Below are 19,432 nucleotides of genomic sequence, written 5' to 3'. Positions count from 1 at the left end.
GGATGGAAGGCTGAATCGACCTGAGCCGGCTGCCTGAAAACCAGCTTCCACTGGGATCGAACTCCGGCCGTTGGGAGAGTTTCGGCTGCATTAACTGCCGCTTACCACTCTGTGCCACACGAGGCTCTATCCCTGGTTAAACAGAGGACTATTTGGCTGCTCCAGAGGAGGAGGGTTCCAGGAGATCATCATGGGAGGGCCAGACCTCATCTAGAAGTATCTTAAATAGCCTTCCGAAGTTGTATAGATTTTGAATTCATTCGTTAAAGGAAGGGCCGTGCTTTTAAAATCATATTTCTATACTGGGGAAATGGTTTATACTTGACTATAGGACCTCTGTTCATTGCCTTCTATTCAATCTCTTCTCATCCCTATGTACAGTCTTCCTCTTTGTACACGTTCAAGGCTATTTTTTTATTTTTTACGAAATCATTTATCTCAGTTGCTTCATGTATTTAACTCCAACTGCATGCTGTATGCAATGGGCTGAGTTCTAAGAGAGCTGGATTATGAGAGAAAGCAATTCACCTTTCAGATGAAAAAAATTGCCAATGCATAATACAGAAAGCTTGCAGGCAAATGAGGTCACCTTACTGAATTTTTCATGTATTCCAGCCCAAGAGAGTCTGAGAATTATATAAACCAGAGAGCTCATGGCTTGGCATCCAAATTGCCCCCCTCCCCCCACAAAAAAAATGTAGAGAGAAGATTTGAGTGCAAATCTAAAAAGATGCATCATGGAATGGTGATATAAAGTATCTGACTGCCATTTCTTGGTTGGTTGCTGCAGACGGCCTTGACATATTTTGTTTAAAAGGTTGCTGTCTTTAGTGTAATCTTCAGCATGTTTACTCAGATGTAAGCTTCATGGTGTTCGTTGAGGCTTCCTCCCTAGTATGTGTATTTAAGATTGCAACCTTAGAAGGCTTAGGTTCTTTTTAATCACAGCGCGCTTTCCTGAGGAAGATGGAAACACCATCAGCAAACTCAGGTGATTTAACTGTTGCTGGACTGTACCACTTCTGACTCCATGCAGGGGATTGGGGGTTTGAATACTTCCCCCATACTGGGTTGAGGGGGGATCTTTCCACATAAAAAGGGAGAAGCATTCTCTTTACTATTTTGTTTTTATATGTGCAGGAAGACGGGTTTTTTTATTATTATTATTCTGTATTGGAGACTGGGGACATTCAAAACCCTGTTCCCAGCCTTCATTCTGAAGTAGCGTAGACCAATGATACATCCAATGTGTGCTCTATCAGCAAGTACCTTGAAAGAAGTGTTGGTGTAACCCCACAAATGAGGAGGAGAGAAATAGTTCTCAAAACTGCCGAAATTTGTTGAGGTCCAACATGCCTCAGAGAACAAAATGTCCTTCCTCAAGGGCAATCTAAAAACCATAATGAACATGCATATGAAAATACGTGTTTAAACATGGTAGAGTTTTTCATTTTTAAAGATGTATGTTTATATTTCTTGTCTTGCATTTTCATAATCATTTTTAGATTGCCCCTGGGAAAGGACATTTTGTTTTCCAAAAACGCATCAGGCTCCAATGTATTTTGGCACTTCTGTTTATTTGTTCCATTTGGTGCCTTTCTCTTTTGGTTTGTTGGTGTAATGCCACCAATACAAGTAGTAGAAGGATGGCCTCAGCCAGTAACTGCATCTGTCATATCTCCCAACCCCTGACCTTTTCAGGGTACAGGAGAAGACTCTGATGAGGATGAGACTGTTCTTTGAGGTGAAGGACAGTCACTTCTGTATTATTTTCCCCTTGGCATGAGGGGGCATCCTGAATCAGAGAATGAACCCCCAGCAGAACCTCCATCTCCCCAGCCTCGCAAAAGTCTGAGATTACAGAAACAGGTGAGGAGGCTGTAACAGTCCTGTCACTCCTCCAGCAGGGGCAGAGCTAACTATACTGCAGATTGTGGCTGCCTACATAAAGCTTCAGTTGTCTCTAGCTTGCTGCTGAGACAACATTCTCTTGCGTTTCTAGTAGGAGAGAGCTTCAGCCACCAAACCTCAGTTTGAGCTATCCTTGGTCCTGTTGCAGCTGCCCTTTACACCAGAGGGCTTCTGCCTCTACCTAGCTTACTGTGCTTGATGCTGTGCTTGATGCTTGATGCTTGATACTGTGCTTGATGCTCATTGTCCCCATGAGTTTCTACCTACCCAAGACAACCATGCTTACCTAGACCTGACTGTTCTACCTAGAATAAGTCTCCATGCTCAGATCTGACCCTGTTAGATGCCACTGGTTTCCCTTCTGAGCCTCAAGTAACCACAGGATGGGACAGCACCAGGGATAGCCTACAGTAGTGCCAAAAGCCACTGACCCACATGCAGACTTGGCTGTACCATTAGGCAGAGTGAAGCCATTATCTCAGGCTGCTGATTTTGGGTGTCTTCAAAGGGCAGATAATTATTTAATTTCTTAGTATTCTATTGTATTTATTATTTTGTTTTACTTTCAGTGAAATATGCTCATGAGATTTTCTGCCTCGGGTGCCAAAATTACTTGACCAGGCTCAGGTAGGAAACTGCCTTATGCTGAGTCAGGCCCTTGGTCCATCTTAGCCCAGTATTGTCAAGACTGACTGGCAGCAACCCTCTAGGGTTTCAGGCAGGACTTTTCCCAACCCTGCCTAGCAATGACAAGGATCAAACCTGAGACCTTCTGCATGGAAAGCAGGTGCTCTTCTCCCGAGCCCCAGCCCTTTCCCACTATGCATCATGATGGGTGCAGGGAGCATTTGCTGTTCTGCTTCAGCCAGCAAAACTTCTTGGCTGGGTCCTGAGAACGGCCATCGTAATATCCCAACCAATGCAACTTTGCTTGCTAAATACAACTTAGCTTATGACTAGTCTGCCTTAGCTAGGACTTGAAAAGTTCTAGAGCTGAAAAATTTGAAATGCTCTCTTCAGCTCTGCATTGCAGGGTTATTGCCTAGGAAGTGGTAAAGAGTCTGGTTCTGACCTAAGACACCATTTACTGATATAGGTAGATAGATATTCTATATTAACATCTTAAATTATCCCTCTTCTCAAGCTTACAGGAGACCCCACCCCCATCCACATGGTGCATTTTCTACATTGTCTGCAGTTGCCCAGGCTCAAGTTTGCCTTGAGTTAAAAGAAAATAACAGCAGTGGAAGTAATCCTGGGAGTATTTTTAACAGCTCTCTTCTTGGGTGCTATGACAACAGCTGCGGCATAAGAACAGGACCACAGCCTGAAAGGCACAGACTGACAGCCGTGGAACCGTGTGCAGAGGAGCGGGCTGCAGCTGATTGAGATGAATAAGACTCCTTCGCTGGGTAGGACAGAGTAGGGAGGGCCTCTTTAGTAGCTCTTAGCAACGCCCCTGCTTTGACCCTCCTCATCTGTGAGGAAAATCAAATCAATACACCCTTCTTCAAATCACGATGCTCTCACAGCAGCCGTGCCAGGAACAGCAGAACGTTGCAGCAGCCTCCGTCTCTTCTTAAATTTTACCAACATTTCTCGCTTCGATGGTATCTGCAGTTCCGGACCTCAATCACTGCTGAAAAGATCTTCACCTGCGTCACTGAGAAGATCTTCTAAGTTGTCCTGTATTAGACCCATTTTTGTTCTTTTCTTTTCAAAAAAACAAACAGCACCCAACCCCTTTGGATTTGCTAGCATTTGCAATGTTAATCTGAAATGCTTACATCTCTTCTTAGCAACAACAGAAATGTCATTAACAACCTCTGCTATGCTTTGATGATTTTATATATATAGCCGTAAAATATCTGACATGGCGGTAGGAGGCAATCTTTGATGTCACTGTGGTGTTTACTAGATTTTTTTATAACACATTTGGGATTCTTTAGATTCTATTTCCAAGATGTTCCAAATAGATGCTCAATAATAGATGCTCAGTCTTGAAAATTAAATGAACTGGTGTCTGTGTGTGTTTTCTTCCTAGAGATGGCCAACAGAGGACCAAGCTATGGCTTAAGCCGAGAAGTCCAGGAGAAGATTGAACAGAAATATGACCCAGAACTGGAGAGTCGACTGGTGGACTGGATTATTATACAGTGTGGTGAAAATATAGAACAGCCGCCTCCTGGAAGGCAACATTTCCAGAAATGGTTAATGGACGGAACAGTAAGTGATAGTTTGATGTTATGTCTGTCATCGTAACGTCTGTGTACAATAACATTTGCTGCTAAACTTTTACCATCCACACTTACTTTGGCCAAAGCTAATCAATTTACTCTGGTACTCTGCTCTCACCGCATTACTTGGACGTACATCCTGTAGAAATCATTAAGTAACTAAGTAATGTTTTAGGACTGAGATCTAACCTCATATTGTACCAACAGTATTATTGTTATTGTTTGAATGTCTAAAACTGCCATTCTCTATTTAGAAGAACCCAATAGAATAAGTAAAACATTGGAAACAGTTCTTTATTATGATTATGTGGCTTTTGAAAGAGTAGTGAGCATATGGTTGTCGAGACAGATAGAAGGATGATTATATAATATGGTAACTATAGATTACTTCTTTGACAATGACAACAGATTTGCTTTTTCATTTGAGCTTTTAAATACCAGATTTATCTTCTTTATTAAAAAGAAAAAGATAAAGAAAGTGTGTGTGTGTGTGTGTGTGTGTGTGTGTGTGTGTGTGTGTGTGTGTGTGACCATCCTGATCTGTTTTTGTAATGAACAAACATTCTGAAGCCTTTACATGACAGTTTGGTTCATTTTCTAAATAAGCACAAACATGCTGTTATTTGCATGGAAGATGTCAGACTTGGCAAATTATCGAGCCTATGCCATTGTGTTTTAACAGCATCCCAACTGATAGCACTTACAGTTGGGCTTAGATTACAGTTTTGCTCTCCCACGCAACTGCCAGTTGTTATATAACATTTAGCAAATGATTTGATTTTGTCTGCTCGAGTACATCCCTGCATGTTTGGTCCAGCTGTGAAAATGCAAGCTTTGGCTGCATTTTTAACATATATTTTTCCACGTTTTAAAAAAGATGTTACTTTTAACATGTTCAGAATTATTCTCAACTGTATACATTTCTGTTGTTTGATTTTATCCCCCGCCCCCCGCACATAAAAAAACCCACATTTCCTCTGTGTATGGGATCAGAGCACCCACATCGTAAATTGAGTTACATGTACATATTGTCTTTTGTTGACTGGAACTAATTGATTTTTGTCCTTTTCAATTCTGCTTCTATCTTTAATCTCCCAGCTGCTGTGCAAGTTAATAAACAATTTACATCCCAAGGGGAAAGAACCCATTCCAAAGATCACAGAATCAAAGATGGCTTTCAAGCAAATGGAGCAAATTTCTCAGTTCTTGAAAGCTGCAGAAATCTATGGAGTACGAACAACAGATATTTTCCAGACAGTGGATTTATGGGAAGGTACACAATTCTGTATATATAAATACAGTATGAGCTTTTACTGAAGTGACAGATGCTTTCATACTTTGGTGGATGTTAATCATGCATTTCTCTCTGGGGAAAATTCCCTAATGTTATTATCTTTCTCTCCTGTTTGCGTTGTCTCCCTACCATGTTATTCCCAGTGGCTTGTTACCTTCTGTGAGAGACTTATATTATTCCAGGACTTAATGGAATCTTTTTTTTGCTAATACATTATTGAAATATGTATTAGTTTGACAGATGCACACACAATCTAAGAAAATGATAGGTTTACATGATAGCTTTCCAACGCTAGCTTTCAGCACAAATAGTAAATTGTGATAGTATTTAAAAAAATACTCATTCCCACTAACTGTGGCCATTCTAATGCTAGGGGAAGGCCTGTGGGGTGGGGTGGAGCCTGGTGATAGTAACTTAAAAATGGCAGACATTTGGATTGGTTAGGACTGGGACTGGGCACCACATCTGCTCCACCCCTGGATATGGAGTATAACACAGCTACAATCTTGGTTAAAAGTGTGTTTCTTTCCAGTTTTCCTCATAGTATTTGCTTTTCAGACCTTCTTTTATCTTTATTCTCTCTCCCCCACCCCCGGAATTATTTCCAGCTTTCATCTTAACTACTTGTGGATGTAGTTCCTGGAATAAGGAACAGCCATTGGTTTTTATGCCGCTGTTATGTTCTGGAATAAAATACGTTCTATGGGAATGGAGGATAAGGCTATTAATGGCTACTGCTTATGAACTCCAGTATCCAAGGCACTATGTCTCTGAATGCCAATTGCTGGAGGCCAGGTGTCCTATTTCACAGAGAACAGTCCTCTATTTGAAGTGTCTCAAAGGACAGCTCTTTATTTAAAGGTGTCCTCTGCTTGATGGGCTATCCAATCCAAGTCCAGTTTAAAGATAAAGGATAATAAGATGGGAGAGCGGGAATCTTGAGTGTAGTGAGCATCTGTAGTGAGCACCTGAACAGTAGACTGAGCAGGCACAGAGATCACCTAGTCAGAGTTTTCTCTGCTATGGAGAGAAATATTGTATTTTAGTAATTTTTTCTAAATGGTCATTTGTACATGTAAACTCGCACGTACAAATATAATGCCAATTGCTGCTTCTTTTGCCCTCTTTGGTGATTCATTTCTTCTGTTTTGTTGATGTGCAAATGGCTGGAAAATATGGCAAGAGGATTATGACTGTGCTCGTGTCCTCCTTGTGGGCTTCCCATAGGCATTTGGTTGGCCAAGGTGTGAGCAAAATGCCGGACTAGCATTTTGGTCTGATCCAGTATTGTTTTTCTCAGTGGAGACTGGTGGCTTTGATGTCAGTGGGGTGGTGAATCTGCTCTGGGTAGCAATCAGAACCAGTCAAAACTCCAAAGAAGCCATCCAAGGTATGGAAGCACCTTGGATAGCTCCTTTAGGGTTCTGACTGGTCCTGACTGACATTGGAGCCACCACTTCCCACCGGCTTTTCTTATGTTCTTATGCTGCGTCAAGGGAGATGTGGTAACCTCGCATGGAGGCCTAAGCATTCATACTCACTCTGGAAATATTCTCTGCCAGTGCCAAGCCTTGGGCCTTCTTTCAACCTCTGATGTGTTGGCAACTAGTCCTCTTTATCATTGGTCATGTTGAATGACATGCATGAGTTTTGAAGATGCCTACCAAAGAGAATGGGAAAGGAGAAGAGTTTCAAAAAGTATTTTTTCTGACACTTCAAGCTTTGCTTTGAATTTTGGGTTGAGGAAAAGGCAACGATTCAGAGGACTTTATATTTTAACTTCCATTGGTTCTTAGATGAACTGCTTTTCTCAGTACAAATCTTCAGCATCTTTTGTTTTCACCATCTGATTCAACAGCTAGATGGTATACCCATTCTCCTCCTCCTTTGATTTGGTTTCCTCATCCAGCTCTCTTTAAGAACAAGAGTAGGGGCTCATTCACGTGATACTTTCAATCCACCCTACAGTGAATGGTTTCACATATCCGCACTGGATATTTACGTGCATCTTCCAGAAAAGTAGCTATGTTAAAACCCTTTTCATGCATGGCATTTTTCTCACATGGAGTTAATCTCCATGTAGGACAAAGCATGTGTGCAGCAGCTGTCCAATCTGTGTACAGGAATCAAAATAAACTCTTGCATCCCCACTATAGAAAAACAAATATTTTCTTGCAACCAAGGTCTATATTTTTCTTCAGCTTTGATGATTTTCTGTTTCTTCATCTTGTGAAGCAAGGTGCAAAGCTTCTGCATTCCCCCTTTATGTTCATTTTGTGTGTGTGTGTGTGTGTGTGTGTGTGTGTGTTAAAAAAAATAGATTATGAGCCTGCAGCTCATCTAACCCATTTATGGTGCCTTCTGTATCTGAGGTTCTTTTATAGATTTGAAATGATGATGGCTAGGAAGGAGTGAGAGAGCTCCAGCTAAAAGCCCGCAGGATGTGGCTGCTGGCTCTGAGGAGTGAAGGACAAAGCCGTCTCTGCTCCCTGGCACTGAGATAATTTCCTCTTTGCTTTCGTGGGACCAGTAAGGCAGGAGGGAGGCTCCAGTAATCCTCACAATAATAATAAAGAAGAGCACAAAATGCCAATTCCAAACCTGGAAGGAACATTTCAGATGCTGACCAAGAAATGTGACTTTTATCTTCAAATTTATGAAATTTGTTTACTCTGGAAGCTTGGAGCGGAATTGAAGGATGCATTGATTTCTCATTAGTTGATCTGGAATTTCTATATTCCTGAATTATACTGAGATCACCTACTTGGATAGCTATTTTCAAACCTCAAAAGTGTTAGCTGGCAGGAGGAACTTCCTGTGAGGCCTCCTTGGATTCCCCCTGGAGGAATCGCTGCAGTTATCTCTGATCATAGATAAGAGCAGGGATTCCCCTGCAGGCTGCTGGGGGAGCAATGTGCAGGGGAATCCCCAGTGGGGATACGGGTCCTGAAAGACTCAGCTGGTTCTGGGAGGAGATGCTCCTTCCAGCGCTGGCTGAGCCTGGGCACTGTGTGCTTCCCCACACGGGGGAAATGTGCCATGCAGAAAGCCAGGGACTCGCCCATGCTACGTCTTCGCCCACTGCCCCACCAAGCACTGCTACAGCCAGTGGAGGCTGGTGGCTCCTATGTCAGGGGGGCAGTGAATCCGCTGCCCTGGGTTTCAGTCAGAGCTCTAAAGGAGCTATCCAAGGTATTTCCTGTTGCAGGGCTGGGAAAAACCTCTGTCTGACAACCATAGCTGTTTTTTCAGGGTATCAGTGTGTACAATCAATGCAGGTGACAGCTGAGGGCTTTGCTGCACCAGGCTCCACCCTGATTCTGTGTGTTCATTGGGACCCCTGTGCCTGTGCGCATACAACAGTAGAGTATGCTGGCAAGCAAAGTTTGCTACTCTGAGGCCCTGTGTATATTCATTATGTACACTTTGAACGCCCAGCAGTTCTTTATAACATGCAGCCCTGGGTTAGAGGGATCCTGCGACTTACTTAGTGTGAGGCAGTTTCTTATGGTGAACAACATGACCCAAAGAAATGGTTCTGTCAATGGAGGCTGGTGGCTCTGATGTCAATGGGGCCGTGAACCTGCCCTGGGTTTTAATCAGAACCAGTCAGAACTCTTGAGGAGATATCCAAGGTGCTTCAGTCAGAACCAGTCAAAATTCTAAAGGGCCTATCCATGGTGCTTCTGCAGAGCAGGTTCACCTTCCCACTGACATCAGAACTACCAGCCTCCACTGGATTCAGTCAATGTTCAAAAGGAAGGAAGGAAGGAAGGAAGGAAGGAAGGAAGGAAGGAAGGAAGGAGGCATATACCCTGCAAATTCGAATGCCCAAGGGCGAATATTGTAGTTTCTTGGGCCTCCAAGATTGCATGATGTGCCTTATTATAACAGTTTAGAGTGGTTTTGATTGGGGGGGAGGGGAGATTTTACCTCACTTCTAAGCAGTGTTCCCAAAGCATTCAAAACATATGTAATCTCTATAAGTACAAGATAAGACACATGCTGGATCAGACCAAAAGTGTACCTAGTCCAGCATTCAGTTCACACAGTGGCCAACCAGCTGCCTGTGGGAAGCCCACAAGCAGGACATGAGTGCAATAGCATGCAGAGGCATATTGTCTCTGAGGTACTATATATCCATTCTGACAGATAGGGGCCATAGGATTGTGCCCTTGGCCATTAAGACTTCCCCGGACCTGGAGTCCCTCCAGATCTGTTGGACTGTAACTCCCATCATTCCCAGCCAGCATGGACGTTGGCCATGCTGGCTGGGAATGATGGGAGTTGCAGTTCAATACATCAGGAGGGGCAACAGGTGAGGGGAGGCTGCACTACACTTATGCTAGTTACCTCAGACATGCCCTTTAGTGAAACCTCTTTTAGGGTTCTTTATTTCAGTGGCCCAGGGTTTCTGGTCTCCACACCTCTCTTTTAAGGCTCTTTTAACTCTTTTGGGGGGCTTGGGCAATCTATTTGATCACTCTGCCTTTGTTAAACTTCGGCTTCAGCTATTGGGTGGTATAAAAATTTAATAAATAAATTAAATAAATAAATAAACAAGTGTAGTCAAGCTGACTTACTTTCTGTGTCTGCTGAGAAGATTTATGAGTGGGATGGTGTTTCTGACCCTCACCAGAATGAAAACAGTGTTAGGCCATTTTCACAAGGGATGTAGCCACTTCCCTCTGCAGCAGCTCTGGCAATAAGTTTGCCTCACTTCATATTGCGCTCTATGGTTTTCAGTATTGTCCTACCACTTTAGACTTGGAGGTTAAGTGGGGGAACCCCTCAGAGTTTGTCTACCAAGGCCTGGAATTATAATTGGCTACATCCACGGGCAGCGCTTTTGTTAAGGCAGCTGATGAAACCTTGTCTTGGTGCTTAGGGATAGCAGCGGACTGAAGGAATGATGCAGGAGGGAGGCAAGGAAGAGACACACAACAGTCCAAGGTGTAGATCTGGAGTTATCCAAGGTTCTCCCACACCTTGGATTGTTCCTTTAGAGTCCTGGATGGTTGTGACTGAAATTCAGAACAGGAGCCACCGGCCTCCACTGTCTAGACCATCCCTCCCTCCGGCGTGACTCCACTGCAAGCCACGTAACACTTTGCAAGGCAAAGAGAACCATAGTTATGGGTGAGGGAATCCCTGACAGGGCCCATGAGGCCAGAGGAGAAGCAGAAAACATAAGGTGATAATGCCTTGGGGATTTTGAGGCCCTTTCTACACGTAAGGGTTATCCCAGGAAAATGGACGGATCGTCCCTGCCTGCTCCCGGGAACCCCTGTGTGGCATTTGGATGCACAGAAATGATCTTGGGAGTATCCTGGGATATAGGGTTGGTGTAGACATGCCCTGAGACTAAGCTGGTGTCTGCAGGATTGCTAGAAACGCCACCCAGTAAAGAACGTCCCTCTTCCTTTTTAGGGAAGGACATGGCTGCGGTGCAAAGGACCTTAATGGCTTTGGGCAGTGAAGCCGTCACAAGGGATGACGGATGTTACAGAGGGGATCCGGCCTGGTTTCACAGGTAAGGAGCTCTCTGTTTATCTATTAGTCTAAAACTTCGTTTTTATTCTTTGTTACACTTAAGGCTTTTATATTATATATTTACCATGTTGTTACATTTTATGGTTTTAAGTTTTGCTTTGTGAACCGCCCAGACACCTTTGGCTATTGAGCAGAACAGAAATGCAATAATATTAAAAAAAAAATCCTTGGATGCCCTGGGGACATGGTTCAGAGATAGATTAAAGTTGCAATCCTGTGCGTGTTTAGACAGAAAAAAAGCCCCACGATTTCCATCATTCCCCAGCCAGCTAAGTTGTGCCCTAAATGTGTGATTTTAATGGAAAGCCCCCTGCATTAATTGAATTCATGCTGCCTACTTTTAGCACAAAAGTGGACTTGGGGGCTGTCTTCACGGTGCTAAATTGGCCCGCCTCCCTCAGAAACCCCACAGTTTCCCTTTCCCCGGTTGGTATCAAGTAATCCCAGTGCCAAGGAGGGAGCGCAGGGTTTCCTTTGGCCACCCGGGAACCGGAGCCACCCCCTGCCCTCTTCCTGGTGGAAGGCGATCAATCACCGGTCACCTTCCATCAGGAACCGTCCCAGATTGGCCCTGGAGTGACATCAGATAGTGGAAGAGTGGTGCTGATGTTGCTCCGATTGAAAAAGTCGAGGTAAGTCCCCAACTTTTTCATCCCGCAACTTCACAGGAAAGCCCTGCGGTGATGGCAAAGCTGCGCCTGTGTCGCATAACCGATGCAACGCTGATCTGCAGCCACCACGGGACTTTCCCTGCGTATAGAAAGCCCCTTAGACAATATGCCAGGTGACTTTTCAAACATTTCCTTATTGCCCTGGAGCAGCAATGGGAATGTGTGGCGGATCGTTGTTAAACTGGAATGCCCATGAGCCCTTTGGGGAGGGAGAATGGGAGCTGCAGCCGAACAACATCTGGAAGGCCACACATCCCCCATCCCCGTCGGGAGATCTCTTTAAAGATTTTAAGCAATGGCTTCAACCATTTGGGAGGTTCTGCAAAACCTAAGGCCCCATTCACAGATACATTCCTTTTTTAATATCTCACAATCACTGTAAACATTATTGGAACATATGGTCCAATAACCTATATGGAACACCCCTCTTTTGGAGGGGAGATGGGTGAAGCAAAGGATTTTTTCTAAAGACATAGGGTTTCCAGTGGAATAAATTGCATCTGATCTGAAAAACAATTGAGGAGGGGAGGAGAAAACAAGATACTGCCTTCCCCCAATTTTCCTGAATGATGTGCTCTTTTCCTGGATCACCATGTACCCCGATGCCTGGATTAATTGACTCCAGTGTGTTCATTTTTCTCATATCATTATCTAGTTGGAAGGGACATTAAAGATCATCTAGTCCCACCCCCTGCCGATGCAGGAAATCAATCCCCGCTGAGTGGAGGGATCTAAGGGTAGATCTACACCAAGCAGGAAATTGCACTATGAAAGTGGTATGAAAGCGGTATATAAAAGGCAGGAGCCACACTACTACTTTATATAGTACCGAAGTACACTGACAAATGTTGGGGCCCATAGACACATACCATAGACCGCTTCCTTAGTGCAATATCCTGCTTCATGTAGATTAGATGCAGGCCGGATCTAGGTGAAACCAGGCTGGATCTAGGTCTCTCTTCTATATATCTCACATCTCTCCGTACAAGTCAAGCCTGTGATTCATTGAGCAGACAACTGCAAAAACCTTGTTGAATAAGCCCCGAGGAAGGATGTTTTTGTCCAAAACGTGCAGGCATCCTTCATTAAACCTTTTTCTATATAAACATTTCCAAGTTTATCCTTGGTTCCGCCCCTGCCTTTAGCATGTTTTTTCACTGGTGTAGATTAGGCCTAAATAAGAATAGAAGGCACCATTCTTGAAAGAAAATCAGCTGCTTGCGCTAGCAGAACGTGATTGTGAATGAAAATTACTTAGCTGACCTAGAGACCATACATCTCTGCAGCCATTTAAGGTGAGAGAGGAAGTAGCAAGCAGAGAGAGAAAATTATGAGCCCACTCCTAATAGTCTCTCAAGTAAACCTGCAGAGATTTAGTGCTGAAGGTATATAGGCTCTTTCCAAACAGTCAGTCAAAGCACATTTCCATTGCATTTAAACCTTGGCACTAAATGCTCACCAATCTCTTTTCAGTGTCAAAAATGCAATATCATTCCTGCACTTAACTGACTAAGGAAAGAACCTTGCTGGTGGCCAAATAGCCTCACTATTCTTCTTTATCCTTTCATTTGACTGGATCTGTGCTCCAGTGCAGAAGAATCTTCTTCTTCTTCTTCTTCTTCTTCTTCTTCTTCTTCTTCATCATCATCATCATCATCATCATCATCATCATCATCATCATATACATCCACACCAACACTCAGAAAACAGTCAGACTTAAAACATGCTCAATTGTCAGGAAATCCCTGAATCATTAAAAGACAGCATGACTTGGCAAAGCCCATCATGTCTGTCTAAAAAACCCGCCACAAGCCAAAAAAGAGATGATGACAACAATGATGGTGATGATGATGATGATAATAATAATAATATAAAAACTAAATTTTAAAAAATCATAAAATGCTGGAGCATTGCTACAGTAAGGGCTAGCCATTATAAAAAGAAAGATCTGTAGTTGAACACTATCGCACAATAAGGGGGCATGCAGTCTTCAAAGAATTGGGGGAATTGTGTGTGTTGGATGTGGGTGGGCTCTTATCACGAATCACATAAGAAAAAATATCAAGAGATACTATTTGCGTCTGTGTTAGTATGATACAAATGACAATGAACGTACAATTTTTTTATTTTTTTATTTTATTTCAGCATTTTTATGCCGCCATTCAGCCAAAAAAGGCTCTCACAGCGGCTTATAAAAGTATTTCTTGACAATGAATGCACTATAGGAACGGAGGTGCTATGTTGTGCCCAGTTAGAAAGTACCTCCCACAAAGGATTTTTGTGCCTCCCACAAAGCCTGTGATCAAAACAATGCTGTGATCCTATACACATTTATTTGGAGAAACTCAGTGGGACTTCTGAGTACATATGCAAAGGATTGGATTGTAAATCATGTAGAATAGGTATGTGTCCCTAATTCAGAGTTTGAAGGGGTTCAGTCAATTGCTGTCAAGGAACAGTTTGACAGATGGTTTGGGGAAAGATATGGAAGTTGGGATAGGTGTCCAGTCAGGGATAGTGATGACTGGTACAAAGAGAGGCTGTGGTTCACATTTTGTTAAAGAAAAGAAAAACAGAATAGCCACTGATTTACTCCAAGATAAGTGGGTAAATTGTTGCAGCTTTTCATGTCAACTGGAACACAAGTCTCAAAGACTTTCTTCATAACTATGTGATCTAGAAACCCACCTTAAAGTTTCTAGATCACATAGAAACTTGCCTCTCTGGGCGGTTCATTTTTGTGATTTTAGAATTTCTGTAAACCGCCCAGAGAGCTTTGGCTACTGGGCGGTATAAAAATGAAATAAATAAATAAATAGTTTATTTATTTATTTATTGCACTTATATACTACTCCCATAGCCATAGCTCTCTGGGCGGTTTACAGAAATTCTAAAATTAAGATAGTTGAGCTTCTCAGGATGCCAGTGCCAGATCCTGCACTGGATAAATAATTCCTTGGCGTACCTTTAAAGCATAGTTCTGTAATCACAGGGAGGTAGATATGGCTGGCTGGCTGGCTGGCTGGCTGGCTGGCTGGCTGGCTGGATAGATAGATAGATAGATAGATAGATAGATAGATAGATAGATAGATAGATAGGCATCTTGTTAAAGTTGGATGTTCTCAAACCTAGCTTCTAAATAACAAGAAAGGTTAGGCAACCAATTCTTCATTAAGGATTCATTAATTCTAAATAATTTCCCAGTGTACTAAAGTATGAAAGTAGGAGCAGGCACCAAACATTTTAAAAAAATGTTCCAGTGCCCTATAAAGATCATCAGAATCCTTGGCCATGAATTGCTAGAAATTCAGACGATGAAACCATCCTCTTGTACAAATTCAAATAAGCAATTAACATCCCTCTAGGATTCTTTGAAAGAAGCTTCTAATCACAAAAAATGTATTCATAGAATCATAGAATCATAGAATAGCAGAGTTGGAAGGGGCCTACAAGGCCATCGAGTCCAACCCCCTGCTCAATGCAGGAATCCACCCTAAAGCATCCCTGACAGATGGTTGTCCAGCTGCCTCTTGAAGGCCTCTAGTGTGGGAGAGCCCACAACCTCCCTAGGTAACTGATTCCATTGTCGCACTGCTCTAACAGTCAGGAAGTTTTTCCTGATGTCCAGCTGGAATCTGGCTTCCTTTAACTTGAGTCCATTATTCCGTGCCCTGCACTCTGGGAGGATCGAGAAGAGATCCTCCCAGAGTTCATATTATGATTTTTTTTCATGCAGTCTTACCTCAAGGTATTCTTGTACACGAGGGTCACTTATAGTTACATGACTTTTATACAAAAATAATAATTAAAAAAATCATGAAACTGTTCCTTTCTTACAATCAGTGTAAGGTGGCCACCATTTTTAGAGAAGTCTTGCCAGAATCGGCATTTTATGCGTTTTGTAACAGTAGCTTCTGGGACAATGGCATTCCATCTTGCACATTCTTTCCCTAATCTAGCAGATCATTTGGGCATCCACTTAAGTGTTTTGCTGGATAGTGGCCAGATTGCTTAAATCCTCAGCCACTGGAAAAGCATGATATTGATTTGGCTATGCTAAAAGAGCAATTCCCTCCTCTCTATTTCGTGGGTATGGCTAATGCATCAAAAACAACATTCCAAGGTGATCTGGTTTTCTTATATTTAGGATGGCTGGTTAGGAACCTTCCCTAGGAGGAAGCAGTATTTGTCTAGTACAGGGGGCTGTCTATACAATTTAAAAGCCCCGTGGTGGCTGCACGGTGGCGTTGTGTCGGTTATATGATGCAGCAGCCACTACGGGGCTTTCCTATGTAGCTGCAAATTTAAAAAATCAGGAACTTACCCCAACTTTTTTGATTGGCGCAAGGCAAATACGTCCTTTCCACCATCTGACCTTGCTCCAGCTTCACTGCAGAGGCGTTCCCTGGCTGAAGGCGACCTCCAATTCGTCACTAGAAGCCAGGATGTACATTGATGCATGTACATTGATGGTGCTATATAAATAAATAATAATAATAATAATAATAATAATAATAATAATAATAATAATAATAATAGGATCACCGAATCATAGAATTGTGGAGTTGGAAGGGACCAGAAGGATTATCTAGTCCAACCCTCTGCAGTGTGCAGGAAAACCAATTAAACCATCCATGAGAGGTGGTTGTCCAGGCTCTTCTTAAAACCTCCAGAGATGGAAAATCCACAATCTCTGTAGGTAGATTATTATACAGATTATACAGATCTTACCATCAGGAAGTTTTTCCTTATATTTAATCGAAATCTTGGTAGCTGTAACTTATACCCATTATTTTGTTTCCTAATTTCTGTGGTCATGGAAAATAGTTCTTGACCATCTTCCCAGTGGCACCCTTTTATGTACCTGAACACTGCTAACATGTCTCCCCTTAGCCTTCTTTTCTCCAGACTGAACATCCCAGGTTCCTTCAGCCTGGCATGTCTTCAAGTCTTTTTATAATCTTTGTTGCCCTCCTTTGAACCTGTTCTAACTTGTCAATGTCCTTCTGGAAATGTGGTGCTCAGAATCGTACACAATACTCCAGGGGTGGTTTCACTAGTGCCGAGTAGAGAGGAATAGGGATTTCACATGTCTTTGATACAATGCTTCTTCTAATGCAGCCCAGAACTGTGTTTGCCTTCTAGTGCTCACACTGCTGATTCATGTTCAGATTGCTGTTGATGACCACACCCAAAGCCTTCTTTGATGCAGTGCTCCCAAGCCATGAATTCCCCATCTTGTATGTGTGCCCTACATTTTTCCTTCCTAAGTGTAATATCTTACATTTCTCAGCCCAGTGTTCCAACCTGTCCAAATCAGATTGCAGTCTCATTCTGTCATCATGCTTTGGGGGGCTGTCTGAGCATGGAGCGTCAGCAGATGGGTCCAGGCTGGCAGGGAACTAGCATCATGCAGTGCTCCTCTCCTGTCAAATATCTGTACAAGTGCATATGTGTGAACCATTCCTAACCATGGTGGCTACATAACTACGGCTTAACACACTAACCATTTGCTGCAAAAGGGTTCACAGCCTAACCATGGCTTAGTGCAGTGGTTCCCAAAGTGGGTGGTACCGCCCCCCTGGGGGCGGTGGGATTGCATAGGGGGGCGTTAAGAGGAAAAGGGATGGCAGGGGGGCACTGGCAGGGGGCGCTGGCAGGCAATGGGGCAGCAGGGGGGCGCTCGAGGTGGTCTCTCCAGAAGGTACTAAAATAGAGTAACTAGAGACCCACAGGGAAAATCTCTAAATCTGTGCAAGTCCGTCTAAAGTGTGTTGACTGAACAGGCCTATTCTGACAAGGAGCTGAACAAAAAATTCTGAATTTTTTTCTTTTGACCAGTTGTTGGGTTGGGGCAAAATAACCCCTAAACATGACTACTGAAAGATCATAGGAAGGAGGGGGGAATTCTTAAATTTCATGACTTGTGGTTGCTAGCACTTTTTTTAAAAAAAGAAAACTCTTGGCCACTGTGTAAGATTAAGTAAGGTAATTGACAATTCCCCTGAAAATGTTGGCAAAATGTCTCTCCCCCCTGCCCCACCCCCCTGAAATCAGTAGAAAATTGGTACCATTTTCACAGGGGAAAACTATTTTCAGGAAACTGAGCTAGGAGGAGTTTAGGCTCAGCCTTATTCTGAGATGAGCTAAGAAATTGGAGTACAGGGCCAAGTAAATTTGCAGAAACATAGCAGTTTTGCCAATTTTCTTCTATAAGGAATCTCTCTCTCTCTCTCTCTCTCTCTCTCTTTAATCGAAATGTGAATTATTTTGATTAAATTATTTATTTATAATACGTGCAAGTTATGTAAGCATTCAAAGTGATGTAGAACTGAAACGCCTAAATAAATATTTATCTTCACAGGAAAGCACAGAAGAACCGGCGAGGATTTTCAGAAGAGCAACTTCGTCAAGGACAGAACGTCATTGGCCTCCAAATGGGGAGTAACAAAGGAGCATCCCAGTCCGGGATGACAGGATACGGCATGCCAAGACAGATCATATAGGTTGCGCCACCTTTCAACACACACTCACACATTCTATAGCATGGCCTGACTGGGAGAGAGAAAAACATAGCTAGTTAACGTTCATGCTAACACCTGCTTCTCAGTTTTCCCTTCTGAAATTTTTGGATCTCTCTATTTTTTTTCCCCCAGCTGCAACTTTTCAACCTAAAATGTGGATCTGTGTGCTTCTTGCGTGCCACTTCACACAGCGCGCTGGTGCCACTTGATGTTCATTTCTGAACTATGCAAAGACTGTTTTTCTGTATTTATTTGCAATTCGTTACCTTCTGTACTTGTGTCTTATTGAACTTGCTCTTGCACCTCAATGATCTTGTTCTCCGCTCTACTTATGAAGTTTTAGTCTTCGGAAAAAAAGTAAATAAAAAAATGGGAGGGGGGGGGGAATCTGCCAAGAGATACTCTGTAAAGAGAGAAACGCAAATAGCTGTGCTTCCTTTGCCTCACAGCCATGTTCTAATTCATTGTTCTGAAAAGGCAAGGAGAGAGAATACGCCTCACAGTACTTGATGTGAGAAGTGATACCTGCCTTGTACCCTGAGAAGGGGCTGTGATGTTGCTGAGGCTGGTCCTGACTTTGTAAAAATAAATAAATCACCAACTCCAACAGAGTGTCAACTATGCCTAGAAAAATGAATGAGCTTGTACCATCACAGTAAAAGCTGAATTTAGAACCACAGTGTTTATTTATTGGATTGGTACCTGGCCTTTCTGCCATGGAAAATGACACAAGGCCTTCCTTATGGCATCGAATCCAAGCCCCTGCTCAGTGCAGGGATCCAGTTTCAAGCATCCCTGACAGACGGCTGACTTGCCTCCTGTGACAACCTTTTAGGTACTTGAAAAGTGCTGTCATATCCCCCCTCAGTCTTCTCTTCTCAAGGTTAAATATACCCAGTTCCTTCAATCTTTCCCCTGATCATCTTTGTTGCCCTTCTCTGAACTCGTTGCAATTTATCTGAATCCTTCTTAAAGTGTAATGGTATGTATCCAAGACACAGTATTAGTGGCATCTGATAGTCAAGAACATAATTGGAGAAGCAAGAATCTTTAGGGCGGCCATACGAAAAGGAGGCCAGGGCTCCTGTATCTTTAACAGTTGTATAGAAAAAGGAATTTCAGCAGGTGTCATTTGTATGCACGCAGCACCTGGTGAAATTCCCTCTTCATCACAACAGTTAAAGCTGCAGGAGCCCTGCCTTCTTTTGTATCTGGTCACTCTAGCTATACTAGGCAGGGCTC

The 19,432-nt window shown here is 42.9% G+C and overlaps 1 protein-coding gene across 2 annotated transcripts; it reads left to right on the top strand.

Annotated features, from left to right (window-relative positions):
* The first annotated feature begins 3,202 nt into the window (after positions 1-3,202).
* TAGLN3 (transgelin 3) lies at positions 3,203-18,544 on the top strand. Of its 2 annotated transcripts, none has more exons than XM_063126833.1 (5): positions 3,203-3,323; positions 3,956-4,137; positions 5,247-5,421; positions 10,873-10,975; positions 18,031-18,544. In XM_063126833.1, exons 1-5 carry the CDS (start codon positions 3,302-3,304, stop codon positions 18,170-18,172), a joined length of 624 nt encoding a protein of 207 aa, XP_062982903.1. In that variant the 5' UTR covers positions 3,203-3,301; the 3' UTR covers positions 18,173-18,544. The 2 variants fall into 2 exon arrangements, with proteins under 2 accessions (XP_062982903.1, XP_062982904.1); XM_063126834.1 differs by lacking the exon at positions 3,203-3,323 and adding an exon at positions 3,333-3,599 and having other exon boundaries at positions 18,031-18,543.
* The last annotated feature ends 888 nt before the right edge of the window (positions 18,545-19,432 follow it).

Source organism: Elgaria multicarinata, chromosome 5 (genome assembly GCF_023053635.1).
Source record: "Elgaria multicarinata webbii isolate HBS135686 ecotype San Diego chromosome 5, rElgMul1.1.pri, whole genome shotgun sequence".
Classification (NCBI taxonomy): domain Eukaryota; kingdom Metazoa; phylum Chordata; class Lepidosauria; order Squamata; family Anguidae; genus Elgaria; species Elgaria multicarinata.
Note: the sequence above shows the minus strand (reverse complement) of the source record. Positions and strands in the feature narration are given on the sequence as shown.